Source organism: Hemiscyllium ocellatum, chromosome 32, assembly GCF_020745735.1.
Source record: "Hemiscyllium ocellatum isolate sHemOce1 chromosome 32, sHemOce1.pat.X.cur, whole genome shotgun sequence".
Taxonomy (NCBI): Eukaryota; Metazoa; Chordata; class Chondrichthyes; order Orectolobiformes; family Hemiscylliidae; genus Hemiscyllium; species Hemiscyllium ocellatum.
In genome coordinates this window covers 31339336-31364662 of record NC_083432.1, presented here as the reverse complement: position 1 = coordinate 31364662, position 25327 = coordinate 31339336, and the positions used below count along the sequence as shown (strand labels likewise).

The 25327-nt window shown below is 39.2% G+C and overlaps 1 protein-coding gene across 1 annotated transcript; it reads right to left on the bottom strand.

The window, feature by feature from the left end:
* Positions 1-7835: 7835 nt before the first annotated feature.
* Positions 7836-25058, bottom strand: LOC132831049 (peptide YY-like). Its single transcript, XM_060849102.1, has 4 exons — positions 24989-25058; positions 21924-22111; positions 12386-12463; positions 7836-7956 (listed from the first exon to the last, which is right to left on the bottom strand). Exons 2-4 carry the CDS (start codon positions 22109-22111, stop codon positions 7932-7934), a joined length of 291 nt encoding a protein of 96 aa, XP_060705085.1. The 5' UTR covers positions 24989-25058; the 3' UTR covers positions 7836-7931.
* Between the last annotated feature and the right edge of the window lie 269 nt (positions 25059-25327).

Below are 25327 nucleotides of genomic sequence, written 5' to 3'. Positions count from 1 at the left end.
GTACTTGGAAAGGCAAGGACTGATTACGGATAGTCAACATGATTTTGTACATGGGAAATCATGTCTCACAAACTTGATTGAGTTTTTTTGAAGAAGTAACAAAGAGCAGATGATGGCAGAGCAGTAGATGTGATCTATATGGACTTCAGAAAGGTGTTTGACAAGATTAGATCTCACGGAATAAAGGGAGAACTAGCCATTTGGATACAGAATTGGCTCAAAGCTAGTAGACAGAAGATGGTGGTGGAGAGTTGTTTAGATGGGTATATGAATAGGAAGGGTTTGGAGGGATATGGGTCGGGTACTGGCAGGTGGGACTAGGTCGCGTTGGGATATCTGGTCAGCATGGATGGGTTGGACCGAAGGGTCTGTTTCTTTGCTGTACATCTCTATGACTCTATAAGTCTCACCTGCCCCAGAAGGGTGTTACTCTATAGAGTCATAGAGTTGCACAGCATGGAAACATGCCCCTCTGTCCAACTCTCCATGCTGACTAGATATCCTAAACTAATCTAGGTCCAGATTGCCAGCATTTGGCTCACATACCTCTAAACCCTTCCTATTCATGCACCCATCCAGATGCCTTAAAGAATGCAGGGAGTGTATGATTTCCCCCTCCAACTCCCTGCCCACCCCTTCACTGTGTGATCACGCAGCATTGTCCTCTGAGAAGAGCACTACTTTTCACTGGCCACTTGGGTGTTTCCTTTCTTCCTGGTGCTGGTACATAAATAAAGATTTACACACTTGCTGTTTTTCACAAAATAAAGTTAGTACTGAATGCGTAGGGGCAGCTTTGATGACACTGCCACTATTGACCCTAACGGTGTCTGTCAACATCCAGTTCATGGCCCAAGCCATTCCCAAGCCTCCTGACTGTGGTAATCAGCCCCGAGAATACACAAGGGATCAAGGTGGTTTAACTGTGCAGTGAGTTTCCAGATGACAACTGTCCATCCAAATTTGACATTAGCTCTGGATACCAAGAACTGCCTTGGGATCCTGCACTCTACAATTTGAGCCGTTTCAAGGAAATTCCTTCTGTACCCTTTAGAATACATGAAGGAGTCTCCTGTTTGAGTTGGTGCTGCTGCACACTCTCTACATCCCCACCTTTGTCCACTGTCCAGACATTCTGCCTTCCAGCTGGGGAGATCTCTCGTGGAGGACCTCCTCCCAGGAACCTCATGCCCCAATCCATCAGGGCTGTGGGCGGAGAGTGTCGCACATGGCAGACCCATAAAATAAACACATGGGCATGTTCACTGGGTGCCAGGTCATGCGTTGTTTTTGGACTCTAAGGAAGGGTCACCTGCTTTCTTTCCACAGATGCTGCCAGTCTTGCTCAGCTTCACCAGTATTTTCTATTTTCGTAGTTTTTAAGGTCTGATGGACCTTGTATTTTACAGCTTAATGTTTTACTTCGGCTGATCTTATTTAATTTTTTCAAGGGGATGCTTTTAAAATTTAAGTTGCACTTCAGCTACACACCCCTAATCAATGGGCACCATTCGCAGGGGGAGGAGTGTCTGGTAAATTGGAGGTCTTCCTTGTGAGCATGGTCTAGGATCTGGCCAGGGAGCCATCAACAGGTCCAGGCAGCAGGCTGTGGAGGGGATCAGAGGATCCAATCGCATCCACGGTTACATCCAACCTTGGGTGTCCAGTGAGAGGGAGCATGCAATGTCCACTGGCACAATAGAGGTTTTCAGGGAGTGGGAGGTCCGGGTTTTGATTTAATTTTAATACACTTCTATTTGGAAGCTTCCTTTCACATTTTCACTTTTGGTTACAAGGCCCACCAGAAAAACTAACATTTATTTAGAAGTGTAGAGGTTGTTTCTAGCTAGACTGTTGGGGCCAATTCTCAGCAATACATGTTAGAAAAGCTGTATTTCCCTTGACAATGCTGGAGGGGAATTACTCGAATTATACCCGTTACAGGGGCCTTGATTCATGTGGGGCAAGTAGAGAAACTGGGATTGTTCCCCTTACAGCAGGGATGTTCAGCAAAATATTTGATCAAAACATGTAAAATTGTGAGGAATTTTATTAGCCAGGATGTAAAAATTGTATCCACTGGCAAGTTTACCCTTGAAATGTTATGACATGGAAGGCACTAGCTGAAAATGTGGGAAGAAGAGATTGCGTATTAACTTTGTCAAGGGAATTCTAATATCCTTGATCAGGAATTATATTGCTGAAGGGCAGGAGATTTTATGTTTAGTTTGTTCACAGGATGTGTGTGGGTATCACTGGCTGGGCCAGCATTCATTGCCTAATTCAAATTCCTTACGGGTCAGTTAAGAGTCAACCACGTTGTTGTGGGCCTGGAGTCACTTATAGGCCAGACCAGATAAGGATGGCAGCTGAAGGACATTAGTGAAAAAAAAGATTTTTTTTCCTTGACAATCAGCAATGGATTCATCATTTGACTTCATTCCTGAGTATCATTTTATTATTGAATATTGAAGGGCGGCATGGTGGCTCAGTGGTTAGCACTGCTGTCTCACAGCACCAAGGTCCCAGGTTCGATTCCAGCCTTGGGTGACTGTCTGTGTGGAGTTTGCACATTCTCCCCCTGTCTGTGAGGGTTTTCTCCAGGTGCTCCGGTTTCCTCCCACAGTCCAAAAATGTGAATTGGCCATAGTGCTAGGTGCATTAATCGGAGGGAAATGGGTCTGGGTGGGTTACTCTTTGGAGAGTAGGTGTGGACTGGTTGGGTTGAAGGGCCTGTTTCCACACTGTAGGGAATCTAATCTAATCTAATTTCACTGCCTGCTATTGGCAGGATTATACAGTGATTGTGACGAGGTCAGACAGAATATGAGCTCTTTGACTGGGGCTGTTAACCTGGTGCAAGGGGAGCCCTGGCTGACAGATAAGAAGTGTCAGACATCCTGTTCATTCTGAGAGCTTGCTCTGAGGGAGCTGGATCAGTGTCAAGGAAATTCCACTCGACTGTGTCAGCAAGAGTCCACCTCGCAGGTGCAGCCACCATCGATTACACCGGGCTCAAACTCGCCTCCATTGCCATGACTCTGCACTGGACACAGATGCCGGGGGGAACCCAAACCCATCTCCGCTGCAGTGACCATTGGTCAGCGGTGGGCTCACCTCGTTGATGCAGAAGCCACCGCGCTCCCAACCTCATCTCCGATGCCTCTGCCAAGAGTCCATGCTGGGCTCATTTTACCGTTGGTGATGATGCTGTCACCGTGACTGAGCTCTTTACAAGAGGTAAGTAAAAAGAAGAAAAACAAGAGGAGTGAGAAAGTAAAGCAGACGGTGTGGACTCAGTGATATTACTCAATCTACAGCATTCTACTCCAAGCTAGATCTGCCGGAGATAGATTCCACAGATACACAATGGAATGCAGGTGTACATGTGCCAGATTCATTCCATGCCATTTCTCCACTGTACATGCCTTTCCCTCTCTTTACCATTTGGACCCTTCCTCTCTCATTTCTCCCATGGCAGGCAGTTTTAATACACCATACTCACTGTCTTCTTGGAAGTGAAGTTCTAAATGCATTTTGGTGAAGGGGATGAAGAAAGTAATGGAAAGATGTAAATAAAGGGCGACCTGATGACGGGATACCAGCCTCAGTGGCGTTATTTCAGATTTGAACCCAGAACATTACCTGGGTCTCTGGATTAATTGTCTAGTGATGACACCACAAGCATCACTTCCCCATGCCAAATGGCACTAATTAGGTAGCTGTTTCAAAGAGTTGGCACTGGTATGGTAGGCTGCATGGTTTCTTGCTGCACTTTCAGATTCCTTGTATTATAAACAATTGATTAACGTATTCATTCCCTCTGATTTACAGATTCTAATTATGTGAAATCAGATCTTGCCCCCTCCCACAACAGCCACGATGGAAGTCACCACCACCGGCTTTTAAGGGTTTGCTCTAGAGGGATCACTTAAAGCATTCTGACTGAAATGTATTTTTTCTTAACAAGACCTTGAAGATGAGCAAAAGGTTACTGTTTGGAGCATGAGACGAAGGACTGGCCATTATTAGTGGCATTTATGTGAGGTGGGTGAGGAAGTAATGTTTCTCAGCTGGTATCAGGGATGGAAGCAGAGAGCAAGTCACACAGAGCAGCAGTTGTCCCACTTGTAGAACAGACCCAGCACAGTTAGCTACACAGTTATATATGATCAGAAAGAGGTTGATGAAAGACAAGTTCAAGTTTAAGTTTTCCTCTGGGCTTCCTCACCACTTGCTGCAGACTCTGACTAGAAGTAATAAGACCATAAGGCTATAAGAAATAGAAGTAAGGCCATTCAGCCCATCAAGTCTACTCTGCTATTTAATCATGACTATAGGCATTTCAACACCATTTACCTGCAATCTCCTTTAGCACTTGGCCAGATTGGTCAATAGTGGAGCTCCTGAGCTAATTTTGGTGATGCAAATTGGAATCCCCTAAACAGAGTACATTGCGTGCCCTTGTCTTGCTTGCTGATACTTAGTTTGGGTTTCACCCTCACAACCCAGCTCCTCACCGTCACCCTGGTCAAAATGCAGAAACAAAGAGATAAAATCCAGAGGTGAGGGGAGAGAAAGGCTGCCCTTAATATCAAGGTAACATTCAAACAAATTTGGCACCAAGGAGCCCAGCCAAAAAGAGTCAACGGGAAGTAAGGAAAAGACTCTCATTGGTTATAATAATTTCTAGTACAGAGGAAGACAGTTGTGGTTGGTGGAGGCTGGGACCTCTCTACAGGAGTTCCTCAGGGTAGTGTCCTAGGTCAAACCATCTTCAGCTGCTTCATCAATGACCTTCCCTGCATCATAAGGTCAGAAGTCATGATCTCACATGTTCAGCACCCATTCTGAACTCCTTAGATACTGAAGCAGTTGATATTCAGATGCAGGAAGATTTGGACAAACTGTTCTTGATCTAATAAGTATCCAGTAACAATTATGCTGCACAAGTACCAGGAAGTGACCATTTTCAACAAAGAAGAAGCGAACTACCTCTGAGCTTAACCTTCAAGACATTTCTGTCCCTGAAACCCCCATGTTCAACATCCTGGGGGTTACCATTGTCCAAAAACTGGAATGGACCAACTATATCAATACTGTAGTGAAAAATGAGGTCTGCAGATGCTGGAGATCACAGCTGCAAATGTGTTGCTGCACAGCAGGTCAGAGACTAGAAATTATGTGGCAGGTAACTCACCTCCTGTCTCCTGATGCTTACTCATCATCTACAAGGGATACATCAGTGGCATGGTGTCTCAGTGATTGGCTCAGTGGTTAGCACTGCTCCCTCGCAGCGCCAGGGACCCAGGTTCGATTCCAGCCCCGGGTGACTGTCTGTGTGGAGCTGACACATTTTCCCTATGTGTGTGTGGGTTCCCTCTGGGTGATCCGGTTTCCTCCCACAGTCCAAAGATATACTGGTTAAGTGAATTGGCCATGCCCATCATGTTAGGTACATTAGTCAGAAGGAAATGGGTCGGTGTGGACTGGTTGGGCCAAAGGGCCTGTTTCTACACTGTAGGGAATCTAATCTAATCTGTCAGGAGTGTGATAAAATATTCCCCTCTTGCCTGGATGGTGACATCTCTAAAAACACTTAAGAAACTCGAAACAACCAGGACAAAACATCCCACTTGATGAGCACCCAATTCACCAAACAGTAACAGCATTGAGTAACATTAGAAGATTTGCTGTACCAACTCACTAAGGCTCCTTTGACCTTCCAAACCTATGATCTCCATCTCCTAGAAGGACAAGGACAGCAGATGCACGGGAGCACCTCTATCTGCAATACCCCTCCAAGCCATCTTCACTTGGAACTATATCCCTGTTCCTTCACAGTTTCACTTTAAAATCCTGGGATTTTCTCCCCAACAGCATCAGGTGCACCTGTACCTCAGGGGCTGCAGAGATTCGGAAAGGCATCAACACCTTCTCAAGGAAAATTAGGGATGAGTAGTTGGTCCAGCCAAACCAATAAGAACTGGATAGGCTTGTGAATAGAAATTGTTTGGTGGATTAACATCAACACAGGTTAGTTGGGCTGAACATCTTATCATTTGATAGATTAGTTTAAATTCTAATTTTAAGTGAGAAAAGTACTATAGAGCTGATCCCTAGAAGCTTAATGGAGGAATATAACTTGAGAATATCTCTAGAATACTTCAGGCAATTTAAAACTTTAAGGGAGTGCTAATAACCAGGATTTTAATTCAGATAAAATAGCTCTGAGTCGAAAAAACATATTGGATTGCTTTCAAAGTATACAAAGTGATTTTATCAGAAACAAATTAAAGAGGATATTTTATATAATTCCTGTGATGGGGAGCGATTTGTATTTTATTGACAGGCATTAAGCTGATTCGAGCATCAAAATATTTGGAACTTCAATAATTAAAGGATTTTTTTGCCTCATTATTAGCTTGAAGTAATTTCACTTTTGACATAAGGTGAATGAATGCGCAACTGTTAGAAAGTTTGTGTAGTGCTGGCTGTATTATTTCAAGCATTGCAAGGAAATTTCCTACTGAAAGCAATTAATTCAAAATAGCACCTCTACCCCCTGGAATACATCAGCAATGTATTGTACAAAAACCAGCTGACTCGCTCCTTCTGTCAGAGCGTATGTTAAAATATTAACAATTCCCCAGCTCAGGAGTTTTAACAATCTTCTTTAAGCATACAACATAAATAATTTGCAGAGAATGCATTTAACAAGTGGCACACAAATAGTCGAACACGGTTTATATTCAAATCCACCACACAGTGAGAAAATGCCAGATTGTGTTATCAGCCATGGCTTTATTTCTAAGGCACTTGCTTGCCTAAGCCAAAAGGTTATGCTTTCTAGTTTCTATCGCAACGTTTGTGAACAAAATTGATGCTGATTCTCCAACACCATGAGTGCTGCACTGTTGAAGGCACCATCCTTTTGGTGAGGTATTAAACTGAGTAATAAACTCAGGTCCAAGCTCACAACACTATTTGAAGAGTAAGTAAGCTCTTTAAAGTTTTCCTAAGTAATATTTATGCCTCAAATCTGCATTGCTAAAATTAATGAGCAGTTAACAGGGAGGCAATGGTCAAGAGGTATTATTGCTGGACTGTTAATGGAGATCCAGATAATGTTCCGAGGACCAGGGTTCAAATCCCGCCCCAAGTCAGATGGTAGAATTTGAATTCAATAAATATCTGGAATTCAGAGTCTAATGATGACATTGAATCCATTGTTGATTGTTGGGAAACACTCATCTGGCTCACTAATGTCCTTCTGGGAAGGAAACTGGCATCCTTACTTAGAATGGCCTACATGGACTCCAGACCCATAGCAATGTGATTGATTCCAAACTATCCTCTGGGTAATTAGGGATGAGGAATAAATACTGGCCTAGCCAGCAACACCCTCATCCCATAAGTGAGTTTGGTGTATGCAAATTGTCTGTGGTATTTCCTGTTTGTAGTAGTGACTAGCTTTCAAAACTAATTCATGAGCTGTGAAGCACATTAGAAAGCTCTGAAATCCTGAAGGGCATTGCACAAATGCCAGATCTTTCAATGTTGTGTAGTCCATCCTCCCCAGGAAATAAACATTTAATTTCACAGAAGCACAGACATCCTTTTGCAAAGTTGATTCATCCATCAAACTTTAATTGCACATAAACATCTTTACAATACAAACAAAAGATTCTTCTCAGAAAGACCCCACATTTTGATTCGTGATTGCCATATATTATATTTAACAATAAATTATGTACAATTGTCTGCCACATAAAAAGCTTCAATGGTTTCTCAATGCATGAAAAAGGTTTGCATGCAGTGATCCTTTTGGTTTGGTGTAGTCTTCACATAATTCTTTAGAAGTCAGGTCCTTCTGCACCATAATTAAAACGCAAAGACACAAAAGGTAGACAAGGTACAAAGAGATGGGATCACCACATCAAAGAATCATCGTATCTGTGGAAAGTGATAATGAAGCTGATAAAATTAATTGAGTACATGCATTAGATTTTACTTACGTTAAGTACTGGTTAATATCGGATTTTTTTAAATGAGGGAAACAGTAAAAAAGCCAAACTTTTGACTAAGATGCATTGTAAGATTTTCAAGACTATGCAGGATTTTTGTCTGGTGTATAGATTAACTTGCTCTTGTTCATTATTGAGAAAACAATTTGATGAATGCAAATTTGACATTATGGCCAAATTACAGGGTAAGCGTAATAATATCAATTATGCTGAGAAGTACTGGAAAATAGGCAACAAGTCTAACAAAATGTTATGGGCATGTATACCACTGACATGTTTTTATATTTCGATTGCTATCTTCCTTGACTTTATAAGTCAATTACACGATAGAGCATGTCAGCTCAAAACTCTGTCTAGTTGAAAAAGCTATCAATTTAAAATTTTGGCATAATTAATTGCATTTTAAGGAGGTAGATATGATTGTCTATACCAAACTCCCATTATGCCATTTTACATGAACTCCTGTTCTTTGTAACTTCACTGTGTTTGAATCATGACTCATCCAACTAACATTCATTCATTCTCAGCACCTCAAGGAACTTGTTATGTTACCCAGCCATTATTCCTTGACTTATTTGTCATTTCTCCAACAATTTTTACCCACAGTGTGCTCTTCATTTGGGATTCTCAATAAAATAAAATGTAATTTTCTTCTTAAGATTTTCCTGGAAGTTGACCTTTTGTTTCTTCAATTATTTTGATAAAATATAGCAGTGAGCATTATTTTAGAGCTCTGTTAACCCATCAAACTAGGAATTCACAAGGGTTAGAAAACAAGAGAAAAGAGGAGAAAAAGAATCAGAACAAATAAGAAATGAGAATAAAAACTGGATTCTAGAAAAGGTGAATAATTAAAAGCTGAGATTGGGTTAGAAAGTAACATCACAAAGCACGCAAAATGATTAACTGTGCTAATTTAGCGTACAAATACACAGCAATGAAATTAAATATAAAATCTTCTTCTTTAATCTTAATATGGGTTCACATTCAAATTTGTTTCAGTTTAGTCCATATATTTATCATCAAAATGTGATTACGTCAAATGAACTGTTAAATTAATATAGATACATGAAACTGGATGAGTCCTAATTGAGCTTCAGTTGAATTAGCAAATTTGTTTTTCAATTCTAAGACAAAGTGATTTTTTTTAAGCTGTGTGAATCTCCTGAAGCTGTAATCAGTAATGGTTACTGGTGTCATTTGAAGTTTAAATTGATGGAATCTGAATTTTGAAACACTGGCCAAGGTTTAATTTGGATATCTGGGATTTCACACACAAATGGGAGACCACTTAAGATCCTTGACTAGGCTTGGGTGAGAGACGCATCCACAAGTGTTCCCATCCTGGAGTTAACCAAAGTGAGGTAGGAAGGTGATGGGATTGCCAACCTGTATTTTCCCAACTAATCAATGGCTCACCTACCACCTCAATTCCCCTGACAAGGCGATGTTGGGGAAGGGATAGATGTATTAAGTTCCACCAACAGAGATGATCAGCAACCAGCAATTCAGAAAGAGGTAGTATCTCAATTCTACTACCAGGTAACACAATATGATATAGGAATGCAGTCTTGCATAGTGGGGTAATTAGCTAAATCCTAACAATCAGCTACCAAAGTGCTATTTTAAGAAACAATCTCATTAAGCAAATTGTATTATTTTATATTATAATTAATTTGCAGCTTTTAATATCATTACTCATTGCTGAATCATTGTCACCTTAATGGACCTTACAATATTCTATTTTATTGGTTAATGAACAACAGCTATTTTGAGCTCTGTTGAACTGAACAGAAAAACACTGCACATTGTTCTGTGAGGAAGAAGAATGATGCATGTGTCTTTCTACCTCCAGCCCTTCAAATATTTTCCTATGTCAAAGTTTTGAAAAGCTAGTCTAATCAAACATTAATTTGGCAACTACTCCTGACACCCTGTTTTCGAGAAGGTTGGGTTTTATTAATGTAAAAACAGATTGATTCTAGTCTTAATCACTCAGCAGAAACTAAAAAGAGTGGTCAGTTAAAAATAATGATGTCTAACTTCATGAAATTCCTCCCATATCTGATACAAACTGCAGCTGTGGACAGAAGTCTGATGCATTTTTGCCAATTTGGGTGCAATTACATTAAGTGCCTGTTGGCATTTCAAACAGGATCTGAGTGGGAAAGTCCACAGTTTTCTCTAATTAGCATGCTTTTTTGATCCTCAATTGGTTATTTGCATTTGGTAGGCAGGTTAATAAATTTTGCAGCTGCCAACCTTCTGTGTTATGTGTGTGTGCATGGGGGGTGGTGTCCTTCAAGATGGGTGAGATGATCATACAATCCATTTTACTTGCAGCCTAGCCAAACAAACATCCAACAGGGGTGTGTAATGTCCAATGTGTCCTCCTCCTTGTTTGTTTTTACATCCAGCTTTGTCTTGCCAGAATATTTGATTATAATAGATTTTGTGCCTTTGTTCAAGTAATTTAAAGTAAACAGTTGTGACCCCAGCAGTCCACATGGCACCTAATCTTTTGACTCACCTTAATGCATTTGCTTGTCTCAACAAAGTCCAATAAATTTGACAAATACAATTCCCTTTCATAAAACAATGTTGACATTACTTGAGTTTGTGATGATTTTCTTAATGGGAATGGTTAAGGCCAACTGTCCTATTGGGTGGACCAATGATGCAAAAATAGAATTTGCTGGAAAAGCTCAGCAGGTTTGGCTGAACCTGCGGAGAGAAATCAGGGTTAATGTTTTGGATTGAGTGACCCTTTCTCAGATGCACATGTGCAGAATTAGAGTGCTGCAGGGCTATGTCATTACAATGCTGTAACTGCCTTTAATCGAGATGGCTCTGCTAATATATTTCACAGGATAGAAATTCAAGAGTAGCCCTTGCAATGTTAAGTATTCTGATCACAAATGTTTTAATCCTCTGGACTGTGAGAATGGAGCCTTCTAGTCACCCTATAGTAGTTCATATTATATCCTTCAAATGCAAATGAGATTGTTTCTTAAAATAGCACTTTGGTAGCTGATTGTTAGGATTTAGCTAATAACTCCACGATCACATCTTGCCTCTCCCAGCATGTGAGGAAAGAAAATAAAATTTAATTTGATTCTTTTTCAGTCAACAAGGCTTCCATGTTTACAAAGGGATAGAATGTAGTCTAATGAGGGTTCATTTAGGAGGATCTAGAATGTAATTTAATGAGGGTTAAACCAGAAACTGGAAGGCCTCTACCTTCCTGTGAAGTGGGTACTGAGGTGTAGTGGGTTAGAAGGTTTACAAGCAAATGCTTTTGTGACTATGAAGCCTAAATCCATACGAATAACTACAAAGGTTGCATTATTTTATGCTGAACATTTTCTAGCCTGTTATGCTAGCAGTCATTAGTTAAGATCATCTGGTCCCGTCTGCACATGTGCAAAATGGTGTCACATGATAGGATCACAAACTCCATTTGTAGATATTCAGCCACTGCTTTGTTTGATTGGATTCCAACACTTTTCCCAGTAACTGACATTGGGTGAATTGGCTTATAGTTTCCTGTTTCTGTCTCCCTCCCTCCTTTAAGAGCAGCAGCACATTTGCTGATTGCCAATCCACTGGCACCTTTCTAGAAGCTCTAACATTTTTAGAAAGTTACAACCACTACATCCATTTTCCCTGCAGCCATTTATTTTAAGACAATTTGATTCAGGGTCTCAGGGCCAAGGGAATTATTGCCCAGTCTCATTTTTGATACTTTCCCCTCCATTTTGCCCATTAATTTTCCTGTACTATTGGGATACTTTTAGCATCATATACCATGAAACAGACGCAAAATACTTGCTCAAAGTCTCAGCTATTTTCTTAACTCCCCATTCTTATTTTCTAAGGGGTCAATGTTTACTTCAACTATTTTTTTCTATTACTTTTCTTCGTGATTTTCTCTCAACTTCTGATTTCTCCTCGTTTTTGAACTTCATCAAACTTTTCTGGTTTCTAAAATATTCACAATCAGGCCTATCATGAATCTTCACAACATTAAACACCTTTTCTAAAAACTTAATATTCCCATCCTGCCCATTACAGTCAACATACAGCAATATCAAATCTTTTACTTTACCAATGTGCTAATTTTTGTAATTTTAGGTTACTCTCCAAGTAGAAAGAATTACTCCAGTTGAAAAGAATAATCTTGTACTATTGAATTGATGAAGAAGTTGGAAACAAAAAGATAGTGAATCATCTTTGTAGGTTTTACATTAATTATGGAGTAGATCTGCATGCGTCTGCATGCACAAACAAGTTCCTATCATTTCCCTGTAGGACACTGAGGACCAAACATGAGAAACGCTGTTCCAAACTATATTTACCTTGACCTCTCAATGTGATCCCTGCTATCATCAAAGAGGGAATCTGACAAAGCTTCCGGACTATCTCTCTTCCCATATCTATTGGAGAGAGAGAGAGGGAAAAAAAAACAAGTCAAATGCTAAAATTTTAATTTTCTTTGTTTAATAAGCAACAGAATTTCAAAATACACGTAAGCGCTTACTTTATGAACTACTAAAGTTAGAATAGGAATTCTCACAGATTTCCAACAAAATGCATCCATATATCTTAATCAATATGAACATTAGTAAGTGGGAAATGTATGTCTCTTCATTCATTTTAACTGCCTTTGCATATATTTAGAAGAATATCAATTCTTATTAAAGGCAGAGGATTCATAATGAGAAATAGAGACTGAATAATTATCCAAATCCACAACCAAAAGACTCAAAATGCCAGCTGCAAGTTAGTTGTTAACCATTTCCCCAGCATTATGATAAAACATTTTTTCCACCTTCAACATGCATATTGTTTGCAAGACAGAATGTAATGAAGTAACCAAGTACCAGATGTGGTTGGAACATCGAACATAGAACAATACAGCGCAGTACAGGCCCTTTGACCTGTGAACTAATATAAGCTCATACCCCTACTCTATCGCACCATCATCCATGTGCTTATCTATGGATTGTTTAAATCTCCCTAATGTGGCTGAGTTAACTCATATTTATAGCACATAGTATGTGGGTGCAATATCTGTAAATGAACAAGAATACTGTTGAAACTAAACAATTTTCTTATTGAAAAAAGTTGTTACAATGACACTTCCTCTGTGAATGTTTTGGAGGATTTTAAGGCAGATGACGAAATGTTTTACAATAGTTTACAGTCTGGGCCAGGCTAATCAGTTTTGTCAATGTTTTTTATGCTTCAAACAAGCCTTCTCCCACTCTGCTTTTTCTCATTCTTTCATCTTATCATTCTATTCCTTTCTTCCTTACCTATTTCTTTAGCTTCCCTTTTAATATACAAATTCGAGCTAACTCAATTATTCTAGTTCCAAATTCTCACCATTTTCTTGCGAAAGAATTGCCTTCCATCAAACGCTTTAAGAGTCCCTGAAAGTTTGAACTTTATACACATCTTGGCAACCAATTGATCAAAAATAAATATTGCATAGTGAGATAAATATTCTGGATTTACCTTTGGGAAACATTTTACTAATGGTTCTCCAGGCATTGTAATGAATTGGATTGATATTTTTAATCAACTTGCTCAGACATGTTATTTAAACAGCTCCAGCACAGATGGGATTTGAACCCAAACTATGGTACTGACACATGGACACTGTCACAAGAGTCCTCATAATGGATTAGATTACCCTTTTGATTGTGCATGGTCTATTTGAGGAATAGACCTGCTTAGATAATATTTTCATATTCCATGCTTTTATTATTCTTCCCCTGTCTTAAAAGGGAGACCTTTTATTATTAAGCTGTGTCCTCCTAGTTCTAGTCTTGTCCACAAAAGGAAACATCCATCTGGTATTTTCCATATTAAGCCTCCACATACTTCTGGTACTGTGGCAACCAGACATGTATGCAATATTCCAAATATGGCCTAACTGAAGTTTTAGGAGAAAGTGAGGACTGCAGATGCTGGAGATCAGAGCTGAAAATGTGTTGCTGGAAAACGGCAGCAGGTCAGACAGCATCCAAGGAGCATGAGAATCGACGTTTCGGGCATGAGCCCTTCAGGAATGAGGATAGTAGGGCTCATGCCCGAAACGTCGATTTTCCTGCTCCTTGGATGCTAACTAAAGTTCTATACAGCTACACTATGACTTGCCAATTTTTATACTCCATGGTAGTTATATTCTACCCTTGGGGCTGGCCATTGCTCAGCACGGAAATAAACATACAAATTCAGACCAATGCTCCCTACTTATCTGGATGAGAACAGCTCCAACAACACTAAGAAGCTTAAAACAATCTAAGACTGAGCAGATTGGCATCACATCCACAAACATTCACTCCCTCCACAACCAGCGCAAACAGTAGCAGGAGTGGTGCATCATCTACAGCATAAATTCGCTGAGGTTCATAGACAACACTTTCTGAACCATGGCTACTTCCATCTAGAAAAATAGCAGTTATTTGAAAACACCTCCACCTGCAATTACACCCCCAAGCCTCTCACTATCCTGACATGAGAATATATCAAGTGTTTCTTCATTGCTGCTGGTTCAAAAACCTGGAACGCCTTCCCTAACAGAACTGTGGGGCTACATGCAGTGACTTGAAAACAGAAGGCAGCTTACATCCACCTTCTCCAGGGCAACTAGCAATGCTAAATAAATGCCTCGCCACTGATGCCCATATCATATGAAAAAAATTAAAAGGAAAGGCAATCCAGAGACCTTTATGTTTTGGAAATTCAGAGCTGAATTAGTTTAAAAGCATGCAGTGCATCCTGAAGTACTGTTAAAATCATTTACTTCATCAAATCCCAGAACAACTAAATTGTAAATGACAGATGATGAATTTAATGGTGAGTTTGAGGACAGCTCAGAGCAGGCTATATTGTTGAGGAGATGGATGGAGCATAAAGGAAATTGTCTTGTTTTAATTTATCTGAGTGTTTGCTGAGAGTTAGTTGCAGCTTTGGACCTTATGCAGTTTGCAGCTAACTGAAGAAAGATAGTCAAACTATAAAATCACAGTTAGTCAGGCCTGCTCTGTAAGAGAGTAGAAACTTAATTTCCTCATTCAAGGCATAGAATGTGGGTGAAACTTAATCTCAGCTTGAATTTAATGAGAGAAATAGGAACTGGAGGATTACTTTGTTTAAAAATAGTGGAAAATCACCACTGGTCCCAGTAAGTCTAACAGTAAAGAAAGCAACAAGCAGGTTAGTTGAAAGTACTGAAGAACAATTGGCACAGGCAACTGAGCCATTCCTCACCAAAAGATGGTAAATTTAAGTTTTACCTCTGAGAATAATGGGACTGATGAGAATTCTCCAGATACTTATGAGTAACTAGGAGAAAGTGAAGAGTGCAGATGCTGGAGAGTCAAAAGTCAATAGGTGTGGTGCTAGGAAAGCACAGCAGGTCAGGTAGCATCCGAGGAGTAGGAGAATTCATGTCTCAGGCATAGGCCCGTGAAGGGATTATGATTGCAACATCAACTCTCATCTTCCTCAGATGTTGCCTGACCTGCCGTGCTTTTCCAGTGTCACACTTTGCGACCCATACTTATGAGTAATTTTAACATAAGCAAACAAGTTCAAAACTAATGAAACTGAAGAGAATTCTTTGGGGAAATAGAAGTGAACTTGAGAACATAATACAGTTATAAGATACTGCAGATTGTGTTTGCTTGTTTAATTTGTCCTATATATGCAACAAACTTTGGACCTTTTTAAAAAAAAATTGTTACCTTTGTGAATTTAGGATAAATGGTTAAAATGAGGTGCTTGGATTTCTCTTTAAATGTCATTACTCCCGAGCCCAAATTGTAAGAAAAGGGTGATATGTTAGAAAGGATGTTTTCTGAGTGGTGAACTCAGAGAGTTCAAGACCAAGACCTATCTGAAATCAGGTTTTCTCCCAAGACCTGCCTGGGACCAGCTACATTCACTACTTGGGCAGCTGCAGGAAGTTTGCAGTTTGTAAGAATGGTCTGCAACTGCTGGTGCAAGGAGAGTTTTCAAGGTTATCATGGTTAGTGATTGGAAAGGAGTGGGGAAGATGTCACATGCATACTTCTACTGGCATTTCAAAGAAGTTTGAAACTTATCTTGCTCCATTGTGATGAGTCAGCTCACCATGCTGGGCACCAGATAGTGTGACACGCCCCTGACTTGATGTTCAAAGGAAGCCGTATTGCTGATGACATAACTAGGCTAGCATTTTAAGTAGGTACCCAAGTGTTTTTAGTTGCAACCTCATCAGTGGCTTGAATCACAACTATAATGTCATGGTAGCTGGGGATGAGGGGAATGGAGTTCAGCATTCCCAGGGTTTTGAATTCAAACTCTTCCTATAGAGTGGGAGAGAGGAATAGAAATTTTGGAATCTGCATTTACTATCTCTCTCAAACTCAAGGGGATTGAGCTGCTTCTTTTTGAGATGATGCATGGTAATATGGGACTATATTTCCTTGACATAGCCAGGAGCTAGAGAAACTTACTTCTATAATGCAAGATTTGGACCAGAGGCCTTCTGTGTTTGAATTCAAACACTATAGCATGTAGGCAGTTAATGCAAATATTATCTTATCAATATAAACAATCTAATTAACAGTATCCTGTCAAGAAATATTCTTGATTTTGGTTTCAGTATCGCAACCTAAATGCAAGAGATAGGAAGTTTCACTTTTGTCCAATAGGATGTCAGTTTCCTTCAGGGTGAACATTCAGATTGAGCTATTGAGATAACATGACTCTGTAAGAAATAAGTTCCACTTGCAGAGATTGATTTTGCAAAAGCAGGGTGGCAATGGGATAGCATTGCTGTGGTTAGCATTGCTGCTGACAGCGCTAGCAACCCAGATTCAATTCCAGTCTTGGGAGACTGTCTGTGTGGAGCTTGCATGTTCTCCCTGTGTCTGCATGGGTTTCCTCTGGGTGCCCATGTTTACACCCACAATCCAAAGATAAAGCAGGCTACGTGGATTGGCCATGCTAAATTGCCCTGTAGTGTCTGTGGATGTGTTGGCTTAGATTAGCCATAGTTAATGTGGGGTTACAGGTCTGGGTGGGTTGTTCTTTGGAGAGCCAGTGCAGACCGAATGGCCTCTATCTGCACACTGGGGACTCCACAAAGAAATTTCTGATGACATCCTCCACTTTTAGGGACTCGAGTTAGTATTGAGCAACAATTAAATATCATAGTGGCATATGTGAATCTTTTAATATATAATCGTAACGCATGGTAAGAATAAGTAAATGGCATGTTAACAATCAGAAAGTGAATGGACGCATATTTAAAAATACTTATTTTTTAAAATATGCCAAATGCAATTACTGAACTTCACTGTCCCTACTCACGCAGCTATAGTGCCTGCGTTTTGGTCCAGACTATATACTAATCAGTTAAATGCCCAGGGTATTGCTTCCCAAGGTATTTTCTCATGTTCTTTTTCATTTATAACTTGCATGGCCCTGTGTGTAATATTTTCATCTCAGTCTCATGCTTTAACACAGCCTGGACTGAGGAGTCCAGAGTCTCTTTCAACTCAGCCATTAGCTCGATACCAATGGTAAAAACACATTTGAAATTAGTTTTTCAATTTTAATACAGATCACAGGGGCAGTTCTCACTCATAAATTGCAGATTGGTTGCCACTAAATTACCAGAATGACTGACAAGAAATCACTATCAAATAGGGAGAATGTAAACATCAAATTGATGCAGCAGGAACATTTAGTTTTAGATTTGGATTAACTCATGTTATAGTGTAGAGTATGTTTTACATTGCAACGGACATTCATGGTGTTGACAGGAGAGTGTGGAAAGAACTGAAAGTGCTCACTTCTCAAATATTGATGCCAGGATTTTAATTTAAGACAATACTTTTACTCATTACAAATAACAGTCTCGCAGTAACCTACACAGTAATGGGTTCTTCCAAAAATAACAAAAGGAAAAGCAAAACTTTCATAGAGAAGTTCGAACATTCAGTTGACAATTTCATCAGTGTATCTCAAGTTCAGTTCAAGATTCTGAGCATCAGTTGAAAATACCTTCATGAGACAACCATATGGTGTGTGGGGGAAGGTGTGATGAGTTTTAATCTATCACTTATAATCACTAACAATGTTGAAATTTTCTTCCAAGTATGTTTGAGTTGAAGCAGAAAATCTAAATGCTGTGAAGCACATGGGGGAAAAGAAACAAAGAATTGGCTCAATCAGTTTAAACTTTAATTCTCCTTTTCTAGTACGAGGGAATTAAATAATTCAAGTTAAGGTTGCGAAGTTGTTATTAAGATGAGGGAATTGAGGAAAGAAAAGTTTAAGGGCAAATCTACTGCACAACATTGAAAGACCAGTGACTGAGAAATGAGATCAGAGCTTTCTCTGCATCCCGTCGCTTCACGTTGTATAGAGCAAATGTCCACTGCCCCTTAAACACTACTCAAATGGTGCTGTGATTTCTGTTCACGTATTATTTAAAATATCAAAGTGGTTTCTAAGTGCTCCTAAAAAAAGATAAATCAATTCCATATTTCCAACACTGAGCTAGGAAAATTCACCAAGTTCAACAGCATGAGGAAAACAAACCCATAAGTATGTCGAATTTTCTTGATGTTTCAGAAAATACCACAATCCTATTAAATATTCTAATGTCACCTCAGCTATACAAACTAGGCAGTGCAGTTTGGTATGAACAGAAAATGCTCAAATACAAGTCTGTCAGTATCTTGAAAGAAAACCAACTAGATTTGATAAAAGGTGTATACCCAAAATATAATCTTTCATTCTCTTTTAAGTTTCTGAATTATATCCTGTGCATTTGTAGAATATTTAACTTTATGTCATATTTGCAGTTTTCCTTCATTTAAATTTTTATTTCCAGGTGAATTGCTTTCTTCTAAGACCTTGACCCAGGTAATTACATTTTTAATGCATTGTTTTGAAGCTCTCTGGTTGAAAGATAACATTAGAAAGCTGCCTCTGTGAAGATATGGTCAGTAAGCTGCTGACAAGTGCAAGATTAAAGATACAATAAATGGACAGTCAGAGTTTAACACTGGAGCAGGGACATAATTAAAGCATAAGGTCATACTTTAATTAACTCTAACCTTCTATTCCAGCCATTAACTGAGGTTCAGCATAAGTCAAGCTTTACAATATATTGGTTGGTTTAAGGATTGGCTCAGTGTTGAAAATCAGGACCGAGCGATCAATCATTGAGATCATTTTCAAGTATATTGCATCTATAAAGCAATAATAAATTTGAATGTGTTTATATAACAGAGCTTTTACTGCACTGGGCATTATGAGGTAAAGCAGAGTTCTAAACCCCTGAAATACATGTATTATAAAAAATTGTTGTTGTCTTTGATCAGTAAACTGGAGTTACTGCAAGAAAATTATGCCCAAAATACTAAAATATGATTATAAACAGATAACTGGAATGAGAAGATATTAAGATTGTAGATTAATATTTTGGGTGAGTGCACTGGGAGGCATAGTGAGTAGTACCCCTGCCTCTGAGTCAGAAGGTCCACATTCAAGTCCCACTCTCGGACTTAATGGCCAAGGGAAGTTTCCACCAACAGGGCAAACAGCTTGATTATCAACCTGCCAATGCTTCCACGTTAAGAGTGGGAGAGATTCATATTAGCTGTGTGATGGATAGAGTAGTGGAACCTCTCTAATTACTAGCTACAGTTCCACACTACAACAAACATGTAAAAGTTCAATTGTCATAGCAACTCAGACTTCCTGATTGATTCTAACAATAGCCCTTTTCAATACAACAGGGTGGATTAGAGCATATTACGGAGTTAAGTATAATTTAGAAGTAAAACAACTTCACAAGTTCTTAGAACACTACTTAAAATACATGCTGGTTTGCTGGTTTACAAGCTTTTGAGGTGCCTGGCTACTAGTTTCCATGTTTTAAAATGGTAATGCTAACCACTGAATATAGCTGCCTTGGCTCCTACATTACGACAAGAACCATATCTCGTATATACTTCAATAATTGTACAGCATTCTAGGTCTTCTGGAGTTTGTAGAAGTTGCTTTTTAAATGGGACTTATGTCTTTTCTGTACACATTAATGTACAGGGTCATCTGTATCTACACTCGCTTTAAACATTATCACAAGAATGTTTAATTTCAATTGTTATTAATATGTTGTTTATGTAAAGCCAACATTATAGGCTTTTAGAAATGAATTTGCACTTTTTTCTTTATAGAATTCCTACAGTGTGGAAGTAGGCCATTCGGCCCAACTATTCCACACCGACCCTCCAAAGAGTATTCCACCCAAATTCACCCCTTAACCTCATAAACCAACATTTCCCATGGCTCTCCCACCTAGGCTGCACATTCATGGACACTGTGGGCAATTTAGCATGGCCAATCCACCTAACCTGCACATCTTTTGACCGTGAGAGTAAACACCCACAGAGACGGGAAGAATATGCAAACTCCACATAGACAGTCGCCTGAGGCTGGAATCAAACTTGGGTTGCTGGTGCTGTGAAACAGCAGTGCTAACCACTGAGCCACCCCAAAATGAAAGTACAGACGCTACATTCATGGTTGGAGGCCTGTAGTCATGGTCAGTATGGGGATTGAGCCCATGACCTTAGTGTTATTAGCACCACGCTCTAACCATCTGAGTTAGTTGATCAAAACAACTAAAGACTTCAAGATCAGAAAACACAATTGGCAGGATTCAAACCTGCATGGGAAAACCCAACGGATATCCTAACCCATCATTCAAACCACTCTGGCACAATGACACTTATCATGTAAATTTCTGAAATACATTAGTTGATATTCCCACAATCTAATAAGAGAATCTTAAAGGTATTTTTCTAAATAGGAGTAAATATATCATTATAGGTTTTTTCCATGCACGTTGTCAGTCATGAATGAATAATTTTATTAATGCAACTATTAGTGAATAATTTGACAGCTTGTAAATAATGTCAAATGTAAGTTGATCCAAATGCATCAATTATTTGACTCTGCATTTGCAAGCAAACAATTTTGTTTTATGACTTCTGTGCTCATTTCATGAATTACTTTTCAAATGAAGTAAATGTAAATCCTGGGACCAGGATCCTGAATTTAAGAGATCCCAAATAAGAGAAATCAGTTTTACAAATTACAATGGAGAGTGTCTTAATTCAAAGGCAATTTGTAAAGGTTGCACTTGTATAGTTGCACTGCGTGAAAAATAAGATTTAAACATATTTTGATTTCTTTTCACTGACTCATGCTCCACAGGCACCAGTCACTGCAAATGGCTCAGCCAATGGCTCAGATTCGAAGTGTGAGTCTGACTGGTGTTGGCAGCCTATTTGAAACTTCACAGCTACACTTCATTTTGTTCTCACCCAAAGTCCAGTCACAGATACATTCAATCAGAAGTCATCAGAATGTAGGAAATCCACTTAAGAGCTAATTTCGCTTTGACCACAGATGAAACCCAAACCTTGCTTGAACCGTACAGGACAGTGCTGCATTCAGATCCTTAAAAGTGGCCTAGTCTGCCAAAAGTGAAGCTACCTCTTCCCCTACAGAATTGCTACACGACAGTCATCTGATGTACAAGGAAGGTTACTGACAATGACAGTTCCATCTTGCACTTGGCAGTTACCTTGTCCACTAAGCACTTGTGGAATTTTATGCTTGTTTAAAAGAAAACTCTATCATGTTAATTAAATAGCAAAGGGAGTAATTAAATCAATCACATGACGTGAATGGTTAGCACTGTTAATGATCTGCAGCAGGAACTGACTGTAGTGTGATTTATAAATATGCAGTGTGAATAGATGCTGACTTGTTTGTTATCTTGCATATTCAATGATGTGTGCCTCTCCAGCTTACCTCTGCCGTGTGATGAGATTGATGTAATGTCTGAGAGCAGAGTAGTACTTCGCCAGTTCCTCAGGGGGTGCATCTTCTCCTGGGTTCTCAGGTTTGGGAGGATAGGCATCCACCAAGGTCCCGAGGCACACCAGCACACAGATAGCAAAAGCAATCAGGGTTGTCCAAGATTTTTGAACAGCCACCATCTGTCATATGGAAAGAAAAGCCAATCAGTGCAACATGCCAGGAAGAGATGGCAAAGGATCAGCAAAAGACTGTTTATAAATAGTTTACTATGTCTAGGTTATCTTGAAGCTCATTTAAGTATTTATGTTATTAATATTATGACACTATAGTACTGGAACAATTTCAATGATGCTTCTCATATTTAACTGTGAGTACTCACTGGAGCGCAGAGAGTATTCAAATTGAGTGTGGAGTTCTAAATTGAGAAAAAAAAATACACGACTTCAGGTTCTTTTGAAAAAATATGGTTTATGCAACTTCACTCATTTTGATTACAGTTATTAATTACACAACACCAGGTTATAGTCCAACAGGTTTATTTAGAGGTACAAACTTTCAGAGCGCTGCTTCTTAGTCAGGTAGCTCGTGGGGCAGGATCATAGGACACAGAACTTAAAGTAAAAGATTCATGTGTCATACAACTGACATGATGTATTGAACAAACCTAGATTGCTGTGAAGGCTTCAAACACTTCGAATGGGATTGCAGGTTTTGATTCATTAATATGTAACTCCCAGAACTTCTTTCGTCACATTTCCGAGATAACTGAAGGTTTTATTAAAAAAGGTGACATCTCAGCTCAGGCAATGCATTAAAGGTGTGAAGTTAGAGTCTATCTGTATCCCAACCTTGAGTCAGATTGGTTCTATTTCCAACGTAGGAATTGATAAAATGTCACATGGACTCACTGCCTACAAATTGTCCGCTTTTTGAACAAAATAGAATGTTTCTGCAAATACAAATATGCAAATACAAATGCAAATTAGATTAGAGTGGCCTTGATCTTTATTGGCACAGAAACACAACTGAGAATGTGTAGTGGGATATACAGTTTCGAGGGGAGATGTATGAAGCAGATGGTCACTAGGGGGTGTGGGGAATGAAGAAGAGAAGTGACTGTTGCAGAAAGAAGCTGTCAACAAAAGACAGAAAACCTGAATGAGGTCAAGGGAGAAGTCTCTGTTATTGAGTCTATGAACAATCAATCCAGAAACAGATTTGGAAATCATCAAAACTTTGCTGATTCAATGGATAGATTGAAAGGAAAGTGCATTAAAAAAAACTAGAGGAAAGAGCACATGTCTTGAGGCTTGTTTGGTTTAATTACCTGAAAATGTGCAATATTTGATTATTGTATAGTGTGTAAGGTTGCAAATTAAATGTGTATGTGTTTGACATCAATACAAATATTTAAAGAGAATACATGATGTTTCAATCTAGTAAGAAAATTTATAAATCCATGAATTCGGCCAGTAATGTGAGGCACCTACACAAAAACAAAACACTTTCAAAAATAAGAGGGGGATAAACAGAAGCTTGGAAAAGGGGATCAACAATCTGATGAAGTTGACCATTAGTACATTAACACCAATTGAGAAATTCTATTTGTGACAATTAACATTTAAGACTAATACCCGTAAACCATACAGAGTATGTTCGAAACACCTATCAGTCTGATTGTAAGGAAAAGAAAATGAAAATATTTAATTTGTAATTAAACATCATACAACTGAGCACTTGTAGATATGACTGTACTAAAGGAGAGATGAGAATTAGTAACACATTAGCATCTGGGTGAACAAATAGTGGATATAAATATTTTGATGATTTTAAATCAACCATAAATTATCAACACTATCTACCTTTTGGTTCCAACACTTTGAGGATTAAAGGCTTCAGTGATTTTCCTCATTTTCTGTTGATCTGTATGAATTAGATCATTGTCATTACTGATGTTTCTGACTCCTCTGTTTTAATTCTCCATATGAATTCTTTAGACCTGTGTCATTAGAGTAGATGACAACAATGCCAATATTGAAATTAACTAGGAAAGTCAACTCAGTCAAAGATCCCTGACTTACAATACAAAATTATCCATTTTCTATCATTCCCTTATTTGCTGCCTTATGAAATATATTAACATTCCTTGTGGAATCAAGCTAATATATAATACTGAATCATGTGGTGGAGTTTGGTGAGTGAACTGTGACTCCAAACATATAGGTCTGCGCTAGTCTCACTTGCAATCACTTGTGATTCAGGTATAGTTAGGTTTGGAAACTTAATTATGTGGAAATCTCAGGTATGTTAACTGGGATCCCTTTTTACCTTTCAAGTTCTGCAAGAGCAACACAAAAGACTCAAATACTGCAAACAAGTTAAACCATCGCAAATCATTCCATTAAAAAGGCATTAGGTCAAATAATTCTTGTAATTGTACTTGCTATAAAATGGGCCCTTCAAATGAAAGTGTCTGGTAAACCTTTTTGGTTTTCAAGCAATAATGCAGTGTTTTTTTTAAGCAATCCAAATCAAAAGAGCTTTGCCAAACACTTTTATCCTAAAACAGTGTAGTTCATTCAGCATGGATGTTTACTGCAAGTATTTTTGATGTTTCATTCTGGTAGTCAATTGGATTTCGTGTTCACGTCTATCTCACACATTATAGTTACAGCAAAAATCAGAATCTACTACCTGACAGCTCTTCAAATGACAGCAGCACTATTGAATCAAAAAACAGAATGCGCCGGAGAAACTCAGCAGGTCTGGGCAGCACCTTTCTCTGCACAGATGCTGAAGAGAGCTTCTCCAGCACTTCCTCAGGAATTCTCTGTTGCACTTTAGCAACAGTTAGAGCTCCAAAACCACCAAGCCTCTCTCTTCCGATGTGAAGTTGCACTCTTTAAAGTTTCTATCTCTCCTACTGCTTGCGTCTGCCGCCTACGCTGTCAAAATAAATCTTAACATCATTTCTGTGGAAGTTGAACGGGGTAGAGAGGTAGAAAGAGGCAGCATTAACCTACTTGCAAATTCGAATTGGATACTGTTGTACTTACATTGTCTATTGTCTGGATGTCTTGCCGATCAGAGAAAATCCTAGTGTGTGTCAGTTCTCCCCGATGCACAGCCGTGTTCAGTTGTGTTCTGAAGCTGCCCAGAATTTCCTGCTCCTTTTTATATATGCGGTTCTGAGACCACGAGGGAGGCGGATTCCTTTGTCGCCACCTCCTTGAGACTTTTTTTTTGCATTCATGAGTTATTGAAAAAATCGATTTCCACTCACTTTCCTTGCTTCCCTCCGGCCCTGACAAGATAGCTTCTCATCCGTAAAACTCATAAAATCCGCCCCCCTCTCCAGTGCATGTAGACAGGAAGGAACAAACAGACGAATATTA